General features: G+C 48.5%; 1 protein-coding gene across 1 annotated transcript; it reads left to right on the top strand.

Annotated features, from left to right (window-relative positions):
• The first annotated feature begins 5,456 nt into the window (after positions 1-5,456).
• Positions 5,457-7,025, top strand: KCNE5 (potassium voltage-gated channel subfamily E regulatory subunit 5). The gene has a single exon (XM_008272870.4). The coding sequence runs from the start codon at positions 5,713-5,715 to the stop codon at positions 6,130-6,132; it is 420 nt and encodes a 139-aa protein (XP_008271092.2). The 5' UTR covers positions 5,457-5,712; the 3' UTR covers positions 6,133-7,025.
• Positions 7,026-15,674: the final 8,649 nt, after the last annotated feature.

Raw genomic sequence — 15,674 nt, forward strand, 5'->3', positions numbered from 1 at the left:
GACTGGCTTATTTCACTCAGCCTAATGTTTTCCAAATTCCTAACAGGGATCACTTTTCGCTACTTCAAGTTTCAGCTTGGTCACCTCTGAGCTACATGACTATGGGCAGGTTACGTAGCCTCTCTGGGCCTCCATTACTTCATCAGTGTAATGGGAACGGTATTGTAGCTAATGAATTGCTATGGAGAGTGAGACTTCATCTAGAGTATCTGGCATTGAAGAGATCTGGGATAGTTACTACTGGAAATATGGTTGAAAATCAAAGGCAGAGCACCAAGAGTCTTGAAGGGCACACTGAGGTGATCTTTTGCCAGTCCAGCGGACCCAGTGAAGAATTTTGAGCCAAGGAATAACATGTTATGAAGTTGCTTGGCAAGAATGGCAGCTGCAGTAGACATCATTGCTTTAGGGAGGCCGGCAGGCAAGGGAGCTTTCAGGTACCTGAAACGAGCACAGGGATCAAGTAGAAGCATCCGGAGAGACAAGGGAGGCCCAGAATGACCCAAGCGCTCCATGATGCCCCAGGAACTGAGATCCTGGCTTCATCCTCTGGGAAATGGGACGCTCTAGAGTCTGTGCGCCCCTTCTTCTTGGCCTGTGATGATGTGGCTGTATAAGGCCATCCTGGTTCTTCACAGCCAACATCTATTCTGATTGCGTGTCAATGCATCCCTTTGTAAATGAACAATAACTTCTTAGTCTGTAGCTGGTGCTTCCTGAAGCCTTTCCTCCTTGCCTGCAGCACCCATTATGGCATTACCAGCCTTCTGGATGCCAACAGTGCTCACCAGTGCCCAAGATACATTGCTGTTAACTATTTTAAATATCACCTCTGCTCATCTCATAGGATTGTTGTGAGACTACTGAATATATTGTATATAATATGTGTGACACATGCTGAGCCCTTGATAAGTGAGACTGGGGACAATATTTGATACTCCAGTGTATGGCCTGGGTGTGGAATAATCTCAGCATAAGATCCCCACGAAGTCTCTAAAGTAGGAACTTGAAGACCATGAGGCCCACTCCAGCGCTTTATCAAACCATGAGTGCCCCTAAATATGGTACATATTCTCATGGAACAACTGAGAAGCCCAAATTGGACCCAGGAACTGTCACATTTTATTCTCATTCATCTTTTGAGAACAGATCTATGGTGGGGACTTCTGGCAGGCCACACCCTAAAGATGGTGCTTACTACAGCAGGTAAGGAAGGTTGCAACATGGCAGCAAACTATGGACTCAGACCACCTGGGGTCTTCTTCTTTTAGAATAAGTCTTAGGACTCTAGTGATTGGCGCTTAGGTCCAGAGTCACAATTCTCTCCAAACCAGGCTGGCCTTCCTTCCCACTGCTCTCTCAGCTCCATGTCCCTAGTTCACAAAGAAGTAGCTCTGAGAGTTATAAAGGCATAGATTGTTCATAGATGTGACTTGATCACTGATGTGCCTAAGACCCAGCATAGTGCCTTGAAGAAAGTAACATGCAACAAAATTAATATTTGTTGAATGAATTAATAAACGAATGAATGATTGTTCCTTAGTCTGTAGTTGGTACTTCATGAAACCCTTTCCCCTCCCCTTCGTTGGGGCACATTATGGCAATTGCCAGCCTCCTGGACGCCTACAGTGCTTACCATCTGTGCCTGTCCTTTGGAAACTAGCCAAACTCAACTTAGTTCCATTCAACGCACTCCCATGGAACTGCACTATTGGCAGGAAGCACTCACAGCCTTAAGGAATGGCAAAAGCATTTCCTAGTCCATGGCGCCTCAATTGTCCTCTTGAAAGAATTTTGGCAGGGATCAGAACATTTTTCCAGACTTTCTGAAAGTCCAAACACATGCTTATAAATGAGTTCCCTTTGTCAACACACTTGATTACCTTTCAGGAAATAAGTGAATTCTGGGTGACGGATAAAGAGATGACTGTATGATAGGTATGGGGGCAGGTGTGAAGCTGAGGGAGTGGGGGATGGAAGGGTGGGTAGGAATGAGGACCGATCCTTGTTTGATGAAATTGCTATTTCATTAAGTGTGGCAGGGAAAAGGGTCGGCATCTCAGCCATTCAGGGCTGGCCTGGGACTGGGATTTAAAAGGATACCCAGCAGCCCCTGGTGTGAAAAAAAAAGGCCAGAATCCCCCTACACACATCTGTTGTTTTTTTCTGAGACTTGTGCCTATTTAAATTTTATGACCATTTCCATTTCTGTCTCCACCCTCTTCTACACATCTATCACTTCCCACATTAGTCTTCTGCTTTCTGTCCTGTAATTATTTCTTTTAGTGGGGTTAAAAGTGTCCTTGCATGTGTTCATTAAAATATTATTAATAGTAAAAACCTGGAAATAAGAGAAATCATGCAATATGGGCTAATTTAAATACATTGTGGCAGATTCATAGTCTGGAATACTGTGTACACAGTAAAATGATGTTCTGGAAAAACAGTAAATGACATGAGAAAAATCACAATGTTATTAAGTGAGAAAGATGGCTGGCCGGCGCCGCGGCTCACTTGGCTAATCCTCCACCTGCAGAACCGGCACCCGCACCCTGGGTTCTAGTCCCAGTTGGGGCACCGGATTCTGTCCCGGTTGCCCCTCTTCCAGGCCAGCTCTCTGCTGTGGCCCGGGAAGGCAGTGGAGGATGGCCCAAGTGCTTGGGGCCCTGCACCCCATGGGAGACCCGGAGAAGCACCTGGCTCTTAGCTTTGGATTGGCGCAGCACGCTGTCCGTAGCAGCCATTTAGGGAGTGAACAAATGGAAGGAAGACCTTTCTCTCTGTCTCTCTCTCTCACTGTCTAACTCTGCCTGTAAAAAAAAAAAAAAAGTGAGAAAGATGGGCTATGAAACAATGACTGTATGTGTTTGCATCTGTGTATACTATTAGTCACATTTTTCTTGGTGCTTTTCCATGTTGTCCATGATTTCTGCTCTGAATGCTGCAGTCGGAGTTAGCATAGAGCCAGGAGGAGCGCATTGTAAAGAGTCACAGGGATACTGAGCAAGGCTTCCTTTAATCAGTCAACTTTGAGGGAGGAAAAAGGCTTAACATTGAAGAACTCTGGGAACATGCTGTTCTTCAAATTCAAAGAGAAGGTGGTGTCTATTAGTGGCAAGGAATTAAGATCCATCAAAGAGAATCGGGCTCTATGGGAGAACCAATGAGGAGCAACTCTGGGTTTCAGAATATAGAGGTGATTTGACGGAAATGATGTTGGAGGAGAACTATTCTAATCATAGCATGGTGGGTTGAGTTATAGGCAGGGAGATCTGCCAGGAGATTCTCAGTTTGCATATTTGACCTGTGGTAATGAGAGTTTGGATTAAGCTCACGGCAATAAAGCCAGAAAGGAAGAAACAGATGCATTTTAGAGTTCTACCAAGAAAAACTGAAGCGACAGATTCAGATTTAGCTAAATGTTTGCCAGGTAGGTAAAACTATGTAAGGAGACATTTTCCAAGGAAATCGATATTAAGAGAGAATATCTGAGGATTGACCCTTCAGGGATTCCAACAGCTAATGGATAGAGGAAAGAAGAGGAGCTAGCAAAGGACACAGAGAATGATGGGTCAGAGAGAGAATCAGAGAAACTTGAGAATGCAATGCCATGAGAAGCAAGGGTACTGCAGCTACAGGAAGGAGTGAGTGGTTTATGGAATCAAATTCATCCTCCCGGTCAAAGATGCAAACTGAGCAGAGACCCTTCAATTGGACTTGTAGTAGGTCTTTGGAAAACTCACAGGGAACAGTTTTGGCAGAAAGTCTGGACTCTAGAGGGTTCCGGGGGAGGTGGCAGTGGAGAAATGGAGGCACTGCGAGGACTAGTCACAGGGCTAGAGTGATGTCTAAGGATTGAGCACAAGGTCAAACCTTTTCATTCAAGTCCTGCTGTTTAACCGCTCTGAACCTGTTCCCACTTCTGAAAAAGGGAATAATCCTACTAGCTTATAAGGCTGTTGAAAAGTACAATGAAGTTTAAAGGAGTATTTATATGTTATACTGAAAGGGCTTCTTCCGCTACCCTGCCCCTGGGGAAAAAACACCCGGTATTTCTGGGCTTGTTTTAACAGATAAAGGGAATCCTTCAGTTCAACAGTCACATCCCCGGGGTTGGGATGGCTTTGAAAAAATCCCCTAGCTCTGTTCTCTGGCATTCACGCCAAGTCACTCTAGCAATTTTCCCATGAGCCACTCTGAGGTGAGAGCCCTTGGGCATGGTGATTAGAAGGTAGCCAGTGGTCAGGGTCAGGTGGAATGTGTCTGAGGCCTGTGGATGGGAGGGACAATGGATGACCAGGGCAGAGGAACCAGAAAGTATTCTTTTCTTTTCAACTCTGGCACCTACATATTGATTGGCCCTGGACTAAATGATCTTGAACAGATAGCTTGGTTTTCAAGGAATGAGTAAGGTCATAATACTTTTTCCCTCCTTCCTTCTATTCTTATTTGGTGACTATGTCCGACCAGATCTGAGCAGTACAATCTCCTTTTTTTATTCTTTACTACCTGAAATTTCACCCTTTTGCTTTGTGAAACTCTGTGTCTGTGTCTGGTTTAACAGTCTGGAATGAGCTTTGCCTTAGTGCCTTGTATTCTCCTAAAAAAAAAAATGCCCTCTGACAAGAAGGGGAAAAAAGGCCACCGCACAGGCCATCGGGATCTAGATGGTTCCCAAGCCCTTGGAGGGGCACAGAGCTGTGTGCCAATCTAAGCAGGAGTGTGGTGAGCATATCCCCCAGAGCTGGCACGTTTCAGATCCTGAGACACCTAGAGTGTAGTCAAAGGGCCTTTTTCATGTCCCTCCTCTTCATGAAAGAACTTGCTTTCACTTCCGGGAAGATGACTTACCAAGGGCACGCATGGTACACACGCACACGCTAACATATACTGCCCCTTGAACGGTGGGCTAGGAGTCAGGGCGGAGCTACTTCCAGGGAGTGTGGTCCTATCAGCAGGAATGGGTGTGGATTCTAGCCAGGTGTCGGAGCACTCAGTCACCGAACTTGACCTGTCCATCTTCTGAATAAGATGCTCCCCTCGGACCAGGGCTGGAGGATGGGGGCTTGGGGAGAGGGGTTTGAATGTGCGTATTGAGGGCTACAGAGATAGGCCAAGCAAGATCCTTAGCTCTGGGAGTAACTGCCACAGAGCACAAGGGGAGTCTGCTGCCATGTTTCCGGAAAGCTAACGGAAGGGAAGGCGTCTGTGGTCGCACTCGAGCGGACCCCCTGAGGGGGCCAGATGCTGTAGCAGAGCCAAAGCACCAGAACCTTGGAAGGAATTCTTTTCCGTAGCCCAGGGTCCCGGCTTGGCCCCAGTAAGCTGCCCCTGCAAGCCTCGGCTGCCTGGGGCCTCGCACATTCCGCGCCCCCGCCCCCTATGCCCCTCCCCCGGTCTCACCCCCTCCCAGTCTCCTTCTGCCCGACCAGCTGTCCCCTTTTCCCGGAGCGGCGAGACAGCCGGAGCCTGGGAAGAGGCGGCCGCGGGCCTGAGGGGGCGTGGTGGGGAAGGGGAGGAGGGGCGGGGGTGAGGGGATAAGGACGCGGCGGCGGCCGGCGCCCCCTGTCACTGCGCGCCAGCTCCAGAGCCCTGTGCCGCCGCCATCGCCGTCGCCGTCAACGCGCTCGGCCTTCTTCTCCGCTCCCTTCCCCTCGCCCAGGGGGAAAGGTCAGCACCGACCTGGAGCCGCCGTGTCGCTCCCCGACAGCCATGAACTGCAGCGAGAGCCAACGGCTGCAAACCCTCCTGAGTCACCTGCTGCTCCAGCTGCACCACCAGGGCAACGCCAGCGGCCTGGGCGCCGGCCCCGGCCCAAGCATGGGCATGGGGGTTGTGCCTGACCCCTTCGTGGGCCGCGAGGTGACCAGCGCCAAGGGCGACGACGCCTATCTCTACATCCTGCTCATCATGATTTTCTACGCCTGCCTGGCCGGAGGCCTCATCTTGGCCTACACCCGCTCCCGCAAGCTCGTCGAGGCCAAGGATGAGCTGTCCCAGACCTGCGCTGAGCACGAATGGGCCCCGGCCGCCGACGCCGAGACTGCCGCCGGCTCCTCCCGGGCCGAGGGCTGCCGCCAGCTCTCCTCCGCGGGGCTGCCTGCTCTCGCCCAGGGTGCCGAGCGGGTCTAAGCACCACTACCCTAGCTTGCTCCTTCGCGCATGCCTCATCTCCTTGCTTCTCCCTGAGTGCAGCTCCTGCCCATTCCTCCCCTTCCAGGGCCCGCCTCACCTGAGGCCCAGACAATAAGAGGCCAGGAGACTTTGTCTGGAAGGACCTGGAAGGAGAACACCACCCCACCTAGCCACTGCTGGCCGCTTTCACCCTTCTCTCCTCTCACGCCTCCACCCCCACGCGGCACATGCAGCTTGCACTAAACTGCCTCTGCTCTCTTGTCTTCAGACAGCTCCAACATCACGCTCCAGCCCTCTGGGAACTGAATCTGACACGTCCAACACTTGGCGTTAAACTGAAGCAATGAAGTCCTATCAAAACTCTGGGCCGTCTAACTGGCAGCTGCTCCAGGGGCAGCCAGGGACTGCTCACTCTGCAGAGCCAACGGGCTTGCCATCCCTGCCAGGCCGGCTGCAGCAGCTCCTGCTTCCTGTTGCCTTAGGGACACAGACAAAGAAAAGGAAGAGGCCTCAGACACCGTTTCCCCGCCCTCTGTCTTTCAGCAGGGAGCTCCCCGGACACTAGGACTGGGATGGAATGGACTTCGTGGGGACTGAGGGAGGGAGTCCCAGTGGGGAGGGGAGGATCCATGAGCCCAACTGTATGGTTTTCTCGCCTCCCCAGTTGTCATCCCAGAGGTAACTTAGCTGATTTCTCCTAGCTTTGCTGTCCTCTGCAGAGGGGAGACATTAGTGGGTGTGTCATTCCAGTGCTTCCAAACTTCTCCTAGACAGATTCAGTTGGTAGCGCAGTGTCTGCTTCATCCATGGCGCCTGAGGCTCAGGTGCACCCTGCTCTGTTACCCTAGGGGATTGTCAGAGGCAGGTAATAAAGATTGTTTAAGCAGTAACCTAAGAGTCTTCTTTCCAAGACCCCAGCCTTGAGACCCAGTACCATACAGAGAAGCAGAGAAGAACCCCCCCCCCTTTTTTTTGGAAATGATGTTTGGCTTTGGGCTTGGGTTGTTACGATATGTGTATCTAAACATCCAATTCTAATACTATAGGTGTGATTGTGGGTGATGAAAAGGTTTACATGGCTAAATGAGTTGTTATGTCAAGTATTTCAAATGTATTAGCTGCTTTATTACGTCCCTTTCCTCTTTCTAAATCTGATGCCCTTAGAAATATCATAATGCTAAATAAGGATTGTCCACTTGCGTTTTCTGGTTTTTCAGGATGCACTAAAACAAAACCAAAACTCCCCGAACCCATCACTAGGAGCTATTGTCAAAGCTAAGTTTTAGAAGCTACCTTATTAACTATCACAAAATGGGGCATGTTAAAGAAGAAAAACCCATCGAACTGTAAATCTTGAGTCCGAGAGAAGAGGCTCGAGCTTAGCAATCTTAACAATTGATGGGTAAAGTTAGAGGTGTTCATTCATTTATTCTTGTCTCCAAAAAGTTGGCAGAAACTTGCCTGCTTAGGCCTGGAAATGCTTATACATGATGCTGGTTGGATTTCATCAGACACACGTAAAATCACGGCTTAGCAGTAAACCTATTTGCCTAAATGCAGCTGTTTTTTTCAGTAATCGCAGGACAAAGATATTACGATTAACATGAATGCATTGATAATATACAAACCTCACTCGAGGCATTGGCTTTGACCTCCCAGCCCATCTGGTATTTTACTGGAGCTATTAGTAAATTCACTGAATGTACTTTCATTCCAGGATTCACTCCTTGAAGCTATACTCGCATCGCCCTTCACTGGCTTCTTTCCAGTCCTAATCCAGCCATGTAAGGCCACCCCCTCTCCTTGATGGTGGGGGCCAGGGGTTGGGCCAAATTCCAAGACAATGACTGGAAGAGAGGATGCAGTGAGGGCATCTCAGCCAGACATGGAGGCCTGAAGGCTGTGTCAGGGGAGGGTAGCAGGTACAGAGATGCCACAGGCATCCAACCCTGGGTTTTAAATACAGTAGTGCTCTTTATTTAGCTGGCAGAACTGGAGACACAAGATTATTTTGAGAATGAGCCCTAATCACCGCTTTAGGTGGTGAAACTTTGCAAATCACATCTGTACCGGTTTCCCATAGACATTTAAAATACTATATTGTCTGAAACAGAATAATGGAATCTGGGAGTAGTTGGGACAATTCCCAAGGAAGCATTAATTTGCCAGCTATGGGAAGTAAATGCTATAGAGAAATATTCCTACTTTCAAAAACATTTGGGCCTTTTATGATGATGCTGGGTATCCATTAAAAACATGTATCAGGGCTGGCGCTGTGGCTCACTAGGCTAATCCTCTGCCTGAGGTGCAGGCACACTGGGGTCCCGGTCGGGGTGTCGGATTCTGTCCCGGTTGCCCCTCTTCCAGTCCAGCTCTCTGCTGTGGCCCGGGAGTGCAGTGGAGGATGGCCCAGGTCCTTGGGCCCTGCACCTGCAGGGAGACCAGGAGGAAGCACCTGGATCCTGGCTCCAGATTGGTGCAGCCCGCCGGCCACTTGGGGGGTGAACCAACAGAAGGAAGACCTTTCTCTCTGTCTCTCTCTCTCACTAACTCTGCCTGTCAAAAAGAAAAAGAAAAAAAGAAACATGTATAGGAAGTAACCATAGAACTCTCCTAAATCGGCCTCCTGGGAGTGCTTTGCTTTTTTTCCAAGCATTTTCAGTGTTGCAACTGTGTCTCAGATAATCAAGTTTCCAAGATGTCTGGACCCTCTGCTTTCTACCGGCCAAAGAAGGTAGCAACAACATTGAAATGATCCTATTGCGGTTGGGAAAGATAGAAGAAAGAAAAATGAAGTGCTTAGCCAACTCCCAGTTCTGATACTACATCTCCAAATAGCACGGGCTGACTGCAGAAATTGCAGTGATTTTAAAAATGTTACACATTGTAATAAGTCATTATTTTTTTCTCGCCACTCAGCAGTCTGTTTCTCCCTTCTGCCTAAGCAGAACTGTTTCAGTTCAGCTTCAGATCTTTGCTCAATAAAAATACTGAAGCAGAAGACCTGTGCTTCCTTACTTGTAACTTCAGACTTTCAACAAAGATGCACTAGGAGATGTTTTGCGTTCCAATGTCTGCAAGTGCTCCTTGACAGTACAAAAATAAATGGAAGCTTTTCTTCCATTACAAATGTATTTCTGTGTTGTCAATTTGATTTTTGTAGAGGAATGCAAATGGGGTTTTTCATCTGTTTGTAGCTACAACCTTCTCTTAATTTGCCACTGCTTTTAAACAATTGGCACATAATTTGTATCCACAAAGATAAAAGGGCCTGGGCTGCTTTCCAAACGGTCTAGCCTGGCAGCTAAAGCAAATGCACCAAGCTGGGTTGAGAGAGAGTGCAGGACCAGAACTGTGGGCCAGCCAACTTGAGCCGCTCATCCAAAAAACGGCCTTGGGAGAAGACAGATGGGAAGTCACTTCTCAGCCTGTTGATTGCCGAACACAACCTATAATCTTTTCAGGAAGAGGAGTAATGTGATGAAGGCAACTCCTCCTTCGGTGCTAGGGCTCAGAGCACGAGGCCTGGGGGCTCTATCTGTGCCACAAGAGCTGTGTCTTGAGGGAGGACAGAGTCAGAGTCAAAGCCACAACCCAGGCCTCATCCTCTGCAGAGCGGGCAGTCGGAGCAAGCAGGGGAATAGATCCAAAACATTTTTTTTTGACAGGCAGAGTGGACAGTGAGAGAGAGAGAGAGAGAGAGAGAGAGAGAAAGGTCTTCCTTTGCCATTGGTTCACCCTCCAATGGCCGCCACGGCCAGCGCACCGCGCTGATCCGAAGGCAGGAGCCAGGTGCTTCTCCTGGTCTCCCATGGGGTGCAGGGCCCAAGGACCTGGGCCATCCTCCACTGCACTCCCGGGCCACAGCAGAGATCTGGCCTGGAAGAGGAGTGACCGGGACAGAATCCGGCACCCCGACCAGGACTAGAACCCGGTGTGCCGGTGCCGCAAGGCGGAGGATTAGCCTAGTGAGCCGCGGCACCGGCCCAAAACATCTTTTAAAAAATTGTGGTAAAATCTATAAAACACAGCATTTACTATGTCAGTCATTTTCCTAGGTGTACAGTTTAATAGTGTAAGTGATGTGGGAACAGTCAGGGAGATAGTTTAAGTTCATGAGCTGGAGGTCACACCTGCCCCTCCCCCACGTACTCCTATCCACCCTCTTGTCCATCAGATGACCCCTCCCCCGGGTGCACCTCCCCTTACCTGGGACCTGGGGGCGGTACTATGTAACCACTCCCCTTTTTGAAGCCCATAAGAAGCCTGGTAAAAGGGAAGGGTCTCTCTCTCCACCCCCCTCCAACCTCCCCACCCGACCCGGTGGCCCCTAGCTAGCAAGGAGTGGAAATCTCTCTACCTTTCCTGGCTCAATCTCCCTAAATAAAGCCCTCAAGTGCCTTGTATTCTTCTCATTTTGTAAATAAACCTTATCACTCTGCATGCTGTGTTTGTGCCTATACTTAGAATTCTTCTCCAAGTAACAGGCAAGAGTCTGGGACAGGAATTTAGGCCCAGCCTAGCCCACAACATAAGTACACTCACATTACTGGGCCACGGTGCCCTATTAAGTCAGAGAAAGAGACACACAGCTAAATTACTTCATACAGAAGCACAGAGCTTAATCATTCCTTCAGATGACTCCCCCTCTTAACGGTATTCATATTCACTGAGGATAAGGAGAAAGTGAGAGAATGTCTGGTTGTGAGTTTCAGTGGGGTCTAGGAGAGAGACCTTGAAATGTTTACATGTGTCAGGGAGGGTGCAGAGGGGGCATGCTGTACCTCCCACAACTTCTCAAATCACCTTCTACTCTTACTGCCTGATACTCTTGGAACCCTGGGAAGGACTAGGGTTCTCTGTGTGTGTGTGTGTGTGTGTGTGTGTATGTGTGTCTCCCCCCCTTCAAGTAGATGAAAATAAATATTTAAAACAAAAATAATAACTGGGTTGTGGTATGAATGGACTGAGCTCCCACATACCTGACCTACACGATGTCCATTCATGAAATCACCTCATCTCCCTGGAATTACGGGGAATCTCCCCTTATCTCTTTTTGGAGTCTAGATGGGATGTCGTAGGGGCTGCACCTCCATCAGGTCTGACAAGAGAAAGAATGAAGACAAAGGTGCTTTTTTACTCTCTTCCTGTTCCAACCTTCTCCTGCCACTCCCAGTCCCATACTCTGTTCATACACTATTGCCATGATCTAATGACACCTTATTCACTTCCAGCTAATGTGCTACTTGTCCCAGCAAAGATACCAGAAATGTATCATTAGTGGTGAATGTGCAACCCTGGGAGAGCGCGAGAGGCATAAAGAGGGACTAGCTCCTCTACAGGTGAGGACTGGCTCTGGCAGCCACACCATTGTGATAAGCTCCTCAAAGACAGGACTCTGGCTTTTCCTTGATCCCCATTGCTTTTGGGGCAGTTAGGAAAACTATAAGCTTCAGCTACCCAGGGAGGGCCTCGGCCCTTCCATGTGAATCTCCTAAGGTTCGGAGATGAGGTGAGGGTGGAGATGGGAGTAACTGGGGCAGGCAGAAGTGGGGAGAAGCCCTGGGCTTTCCGTCTGGTTGGCCTTCTGGCTGATGGAAGACTACCTTCACAGATGGGACACGAAGAGGGATGGCTGGGACAAGTTGGGGGGAAACACTACGATGAGTCCACTGAGCACTATATGGATGGACTTCTCACCATTTTTCGGCTACCTTCCTGTAAGTCAGTACCAAGCCAAAGCCAAAGTGAGATTACAAGCATGGTGTCCATCCCGTGTCTCCAGTAACTACACCATGTCTTGCAAGTTTCTGTATTTTCTCCAGCAAGTCCAGGGGGCTGGTCAATTCACTGGCCCCTACTTTTTGACCTTTGCCATCACTTACTATCACAGAAGAGTGTACATAGGGCATAAGACATAGGCTCCAGCACCAGATTTCCTGGGTCCCAATTTGTAGTCTGTGACCTTCTCCAAGCCTCATTTCCCCATCTGTGAAATGGGTGTAAGAAACAGTACCTTTATCTACAGGGTTGTTGTAAAGACTGCACAGTTAGCATAATGTCTAGCCCAGGGTAAGGATTCAGTAATGGTAGCTATCATTCTGTTCTTCCAGCTCGTCTTGACTTTCAGTCCCTCTGTCACTCCCCCTATTCTCCAGGGCTAAATATCTAGCATTAGATTTGGCAATGTGTGGGATTGATATCGAGCCACAGTGGGTTAAGATGCCACTGATGATGCCAGCATCCCATGTTGGAGTGCTGGTTAGTCCTGGATGCTCTACTTCCAATCCAACTCCTTGCTAATGCATCTGGGAAGGCAGCAGAAGATGGCCCAAGTGCTTAGGCCCTTGGCCACCCATGTGGAAGACCTGGATGACATTCCTGGTTCCTGGCTTGGGCCTGGCCTAGCCCTGGCTCTTGCAGGCATATGGGAATGAGTGAATCAGCAACTCAAAAATTCTCTCTCTCTCTCTCTCCCTCTCCCTGTGTTTCTGTCACGTGCCTTTCAAAGAAACAAATCTAAAAAAAATATGGCAACATGCAAGTCAGTGGTGACCATGACAAAACAGTTTCATTGGTGTGGTCCTATTGCAATGGATTAAGGCAAGCCTGGGAAGGTGAGGAAGCAGACGAGATTGAAGAGTTTTACTCAAAAAGGGACAAGAGGAAGGGAACAATAGCTCAAGGTGGAAGAAAGGCCAAGGAGTTGTTTTGCAGGTGGGTAAGATTGACATATTTTGTAGGCTGACAAGAATTAGGAAAGTAGAGCCGGAAGAAGGCTGAGAGAGAGAGACACAGGGAGAGAGAGAGGGAGAGAGAGAGAATTTTTGAGTTGCTGATTCACTCATTCCCATATGCCTGCAAGAGCCAGGGCTAGGCCAGGCCCAAGCCAGGAACCAGGAATGTCATCCAGGTCTCCCACATGGGTGGCCAAGGGCCTAAGCACCCGGGCCATCTTCTGCTGCCTTCCCAGATGCATTAGCAAGGAGTTGGATTGGAAGTAGAGCATCCAGGACTAACCAGCACTCCAACATGGGATGCTGGCATCATCAGTGGCATCTTAACCCACCGTGGCTCAATATCAACCCCACACATTGCCAAATCTAATGCTAGATATTTAGTCTTCAATTTCTATGACACCTTAGGATTTATTAGAGTTGATCACTCCTTCCTTGACACATTTCTCTTGAGTTCCATAACACCTCAGGCTCCTGGTTTTTCTCCTTCTTTGACAGCCCTTTTCTTCTCATTCTCACTTATTGGTTCATCTTCATGTCCTCAATTTCTAAACATCAAACTACTCCAGAAATGACTGCAATGGCTGGAGCTGGGTCCCATCCGAAGCCAGGAGCCAGGAGCTTCTATTGGGTTTCCCATGTGGGTTGCAGGGGTCCAAACACTTGAGCTATTTTCTGTTGCTTTCTCAGGCCATAGCAGGGAGCCGGATCAGAAGTGGAGCAGCCAAGACTTGAACTGGTGCCCATATGGGAAGCTGGCACTGCAGGCAGCAGCTTTACCCACTAAGCCACAGCACCAGCCCCCAAACTATCTTCTTAATATCTCTACTGGGTAGTATCTAAATCCATTTCTAAGTTAACATGTCCAAATTAGAGTTTTAAAGTTCCTTTTCCCCACAGTTGCTTGTCTACCTGAGAGAGAGAGAAGCAATACCTGATGTCTGGGACCTGGTCTGACATTTACACCTAGGCCTCACTGTTACTTGAAACTGGCCTGGTATTCTCCTGTTGGAAAAGACAACGCTCCAGAACAGCAACATCAGGTAAGCCTAATGACAAGACAAGACATGCCTCTGTGCCAGTGATAAACCAAGAAAAAAACAAGACCATTTCATCATGGCAATTTGGATATACCAAAGAGAAGCCATAAGGGAAATGGTGAAAGCTCTCAACTTACAAAAAGGAAAAAAAAAAGCATACACCAAAGTTGCTGAAAAAGGTGAGTAGCCAGAGCCGTGGCTCGGTAGGCTAATCCTCCGCCTGCGGCACCAGCACCCTTGGTTCTAGTCCCGGTTGGGGCGCTGGATTCTGTCCAGGTTGCCCCTCTTCCAGTCCAGCTCTCTGCTGTGGCCAGGGAGTGCAGTGGAGGATGGCCCAAGTGCTTGGGCCCTGCACCTGCATGGGAGACCAGGAGGGAGCACCTGGCTCCTGGCTTCAGATCAGCGCGGTGCACCGGCCTTAGTGGCCATTTGGTGGGTGAACCAACGGAAGGAAGACCTTTCTCTCTGTCTCTCTCTCTCACTGTCTAACTCTGCCTGTCAAAAAAAAAAAAAAGATCAAAGGTGAGAACAAATCTTCTGTGAAATTATGAAGAAGGAAAAAAGATATTCATGCTGGTTTTGCTTTTGTGCCTCAAAATGCAAAAGTGACAGGCACAGAGCATGACAAGCAGTTAGTTATGATGGAAAAGGCATTAAGTTTGTGTATGCATGGGTAGGAAAAAGCCTGGTGGGTTGTATCTGTGGTTTCAGACATCCTCCATGCGAGGGGAGACTACTGTATGCTTTCCCTCTTGCTTCCTAACTCAAGTTACATGACTCTGGTTCCTTAAACCCATCGAGTTCCTTAAACTACCCTTGTTCCTTCAAAGCTCTACCCTTCCCCAAACCTTTGGCCTGTTCTGTCTCCTTTGTGTGGAATGTTCTTCCTCCCAATCTTCTTGTGACAACTTCCTTCTCATCATTCCGATCTCAGCTCAAATGCCGCTTTCTCAGCGGCCTTCCTTGGCCACCGTAGTTATAATTGCTCGTTTTTGCAGCTCCCACCCAATTCGCGATCCCTTCTTGCTTCTGCCCTGTATATTTACTTCACAGCAAGAAGCACTGTCTAAAGTGATCAGCTTATTTACTTACTAGCTTACTATCAGTCTCTCATGCAGGCTGTACATCTCAGGAGAGCAAGGGGTTTTAAAAGTCAATTAAGACATGATGCATTCTTGTGGGCCAGCACTGTGGTGCAGTGGGTTAAGCTGCCATCTGCAGTGCCAGCATCTCGTATGGGTGCCAGTTTAAGTCCCAGCTGTTCCACTTCCAATCCAGTTCCCTTCTAATGCGCCTGAGAAAGCAGTGGAAGATGGCCCAAGTCCTTGGGCCCCTGCACCCACATGGGAGACCCAGATTAAGCTCCTGGCTCCTGGCTTCAGCCTGGCCCAGTCCTGGCTATTGCAGCCATTTGGAGAATGAAACAGCAGATGGGAGATTTCTCTGTATCTCCCCCTCTCTCTGTAATTCTGACTTTCAAATAAAAATAAATAAATCATTTTTAAAAGAAGATGTACTCTCCAGTTTTTGAGAAATAATTGATGTGCAAAAAGTGCACATATGTAGCATATATAATTTAATGAGTTTTGCCATATGAATTTATCTGAGAGACTGTCATCAATATTAAGGTAGTTCACTTGTCCATTACTCCCAAAAGTCTTCTTATGATCTTCTGTGCCTCTCTCCTGCTTCCCCAGAAAATCAGTGATCTGCTTTTTATGGCTTTTAGTTAATGTGCATTTTCTACAATTTTATGCACATG

This window comes from Oryctolagus cuniculus, chromosome X, assembly GCF_964237555.1.
Source record: "Oryctolagus cuniculus chromosome X, mOryCun1.1, whole genome shotgun sequence".
Lineage (NCBI taxonomy): Eukaryota > Metazoa > Chordata > Mammalia > Lagomorpha > Leporidae > Oryctolagus > Oryctolagus cuniculus.

Excerpts from the sequence above, each read along its gene's own strand:
- KCNE5 (XM_008272870.4), top strand. The coding sequence starts at position 5,713 with ATGAACTGCAGCGAGAGCCAACGGCTGCAAACCCTCCTGAGTCACCTG.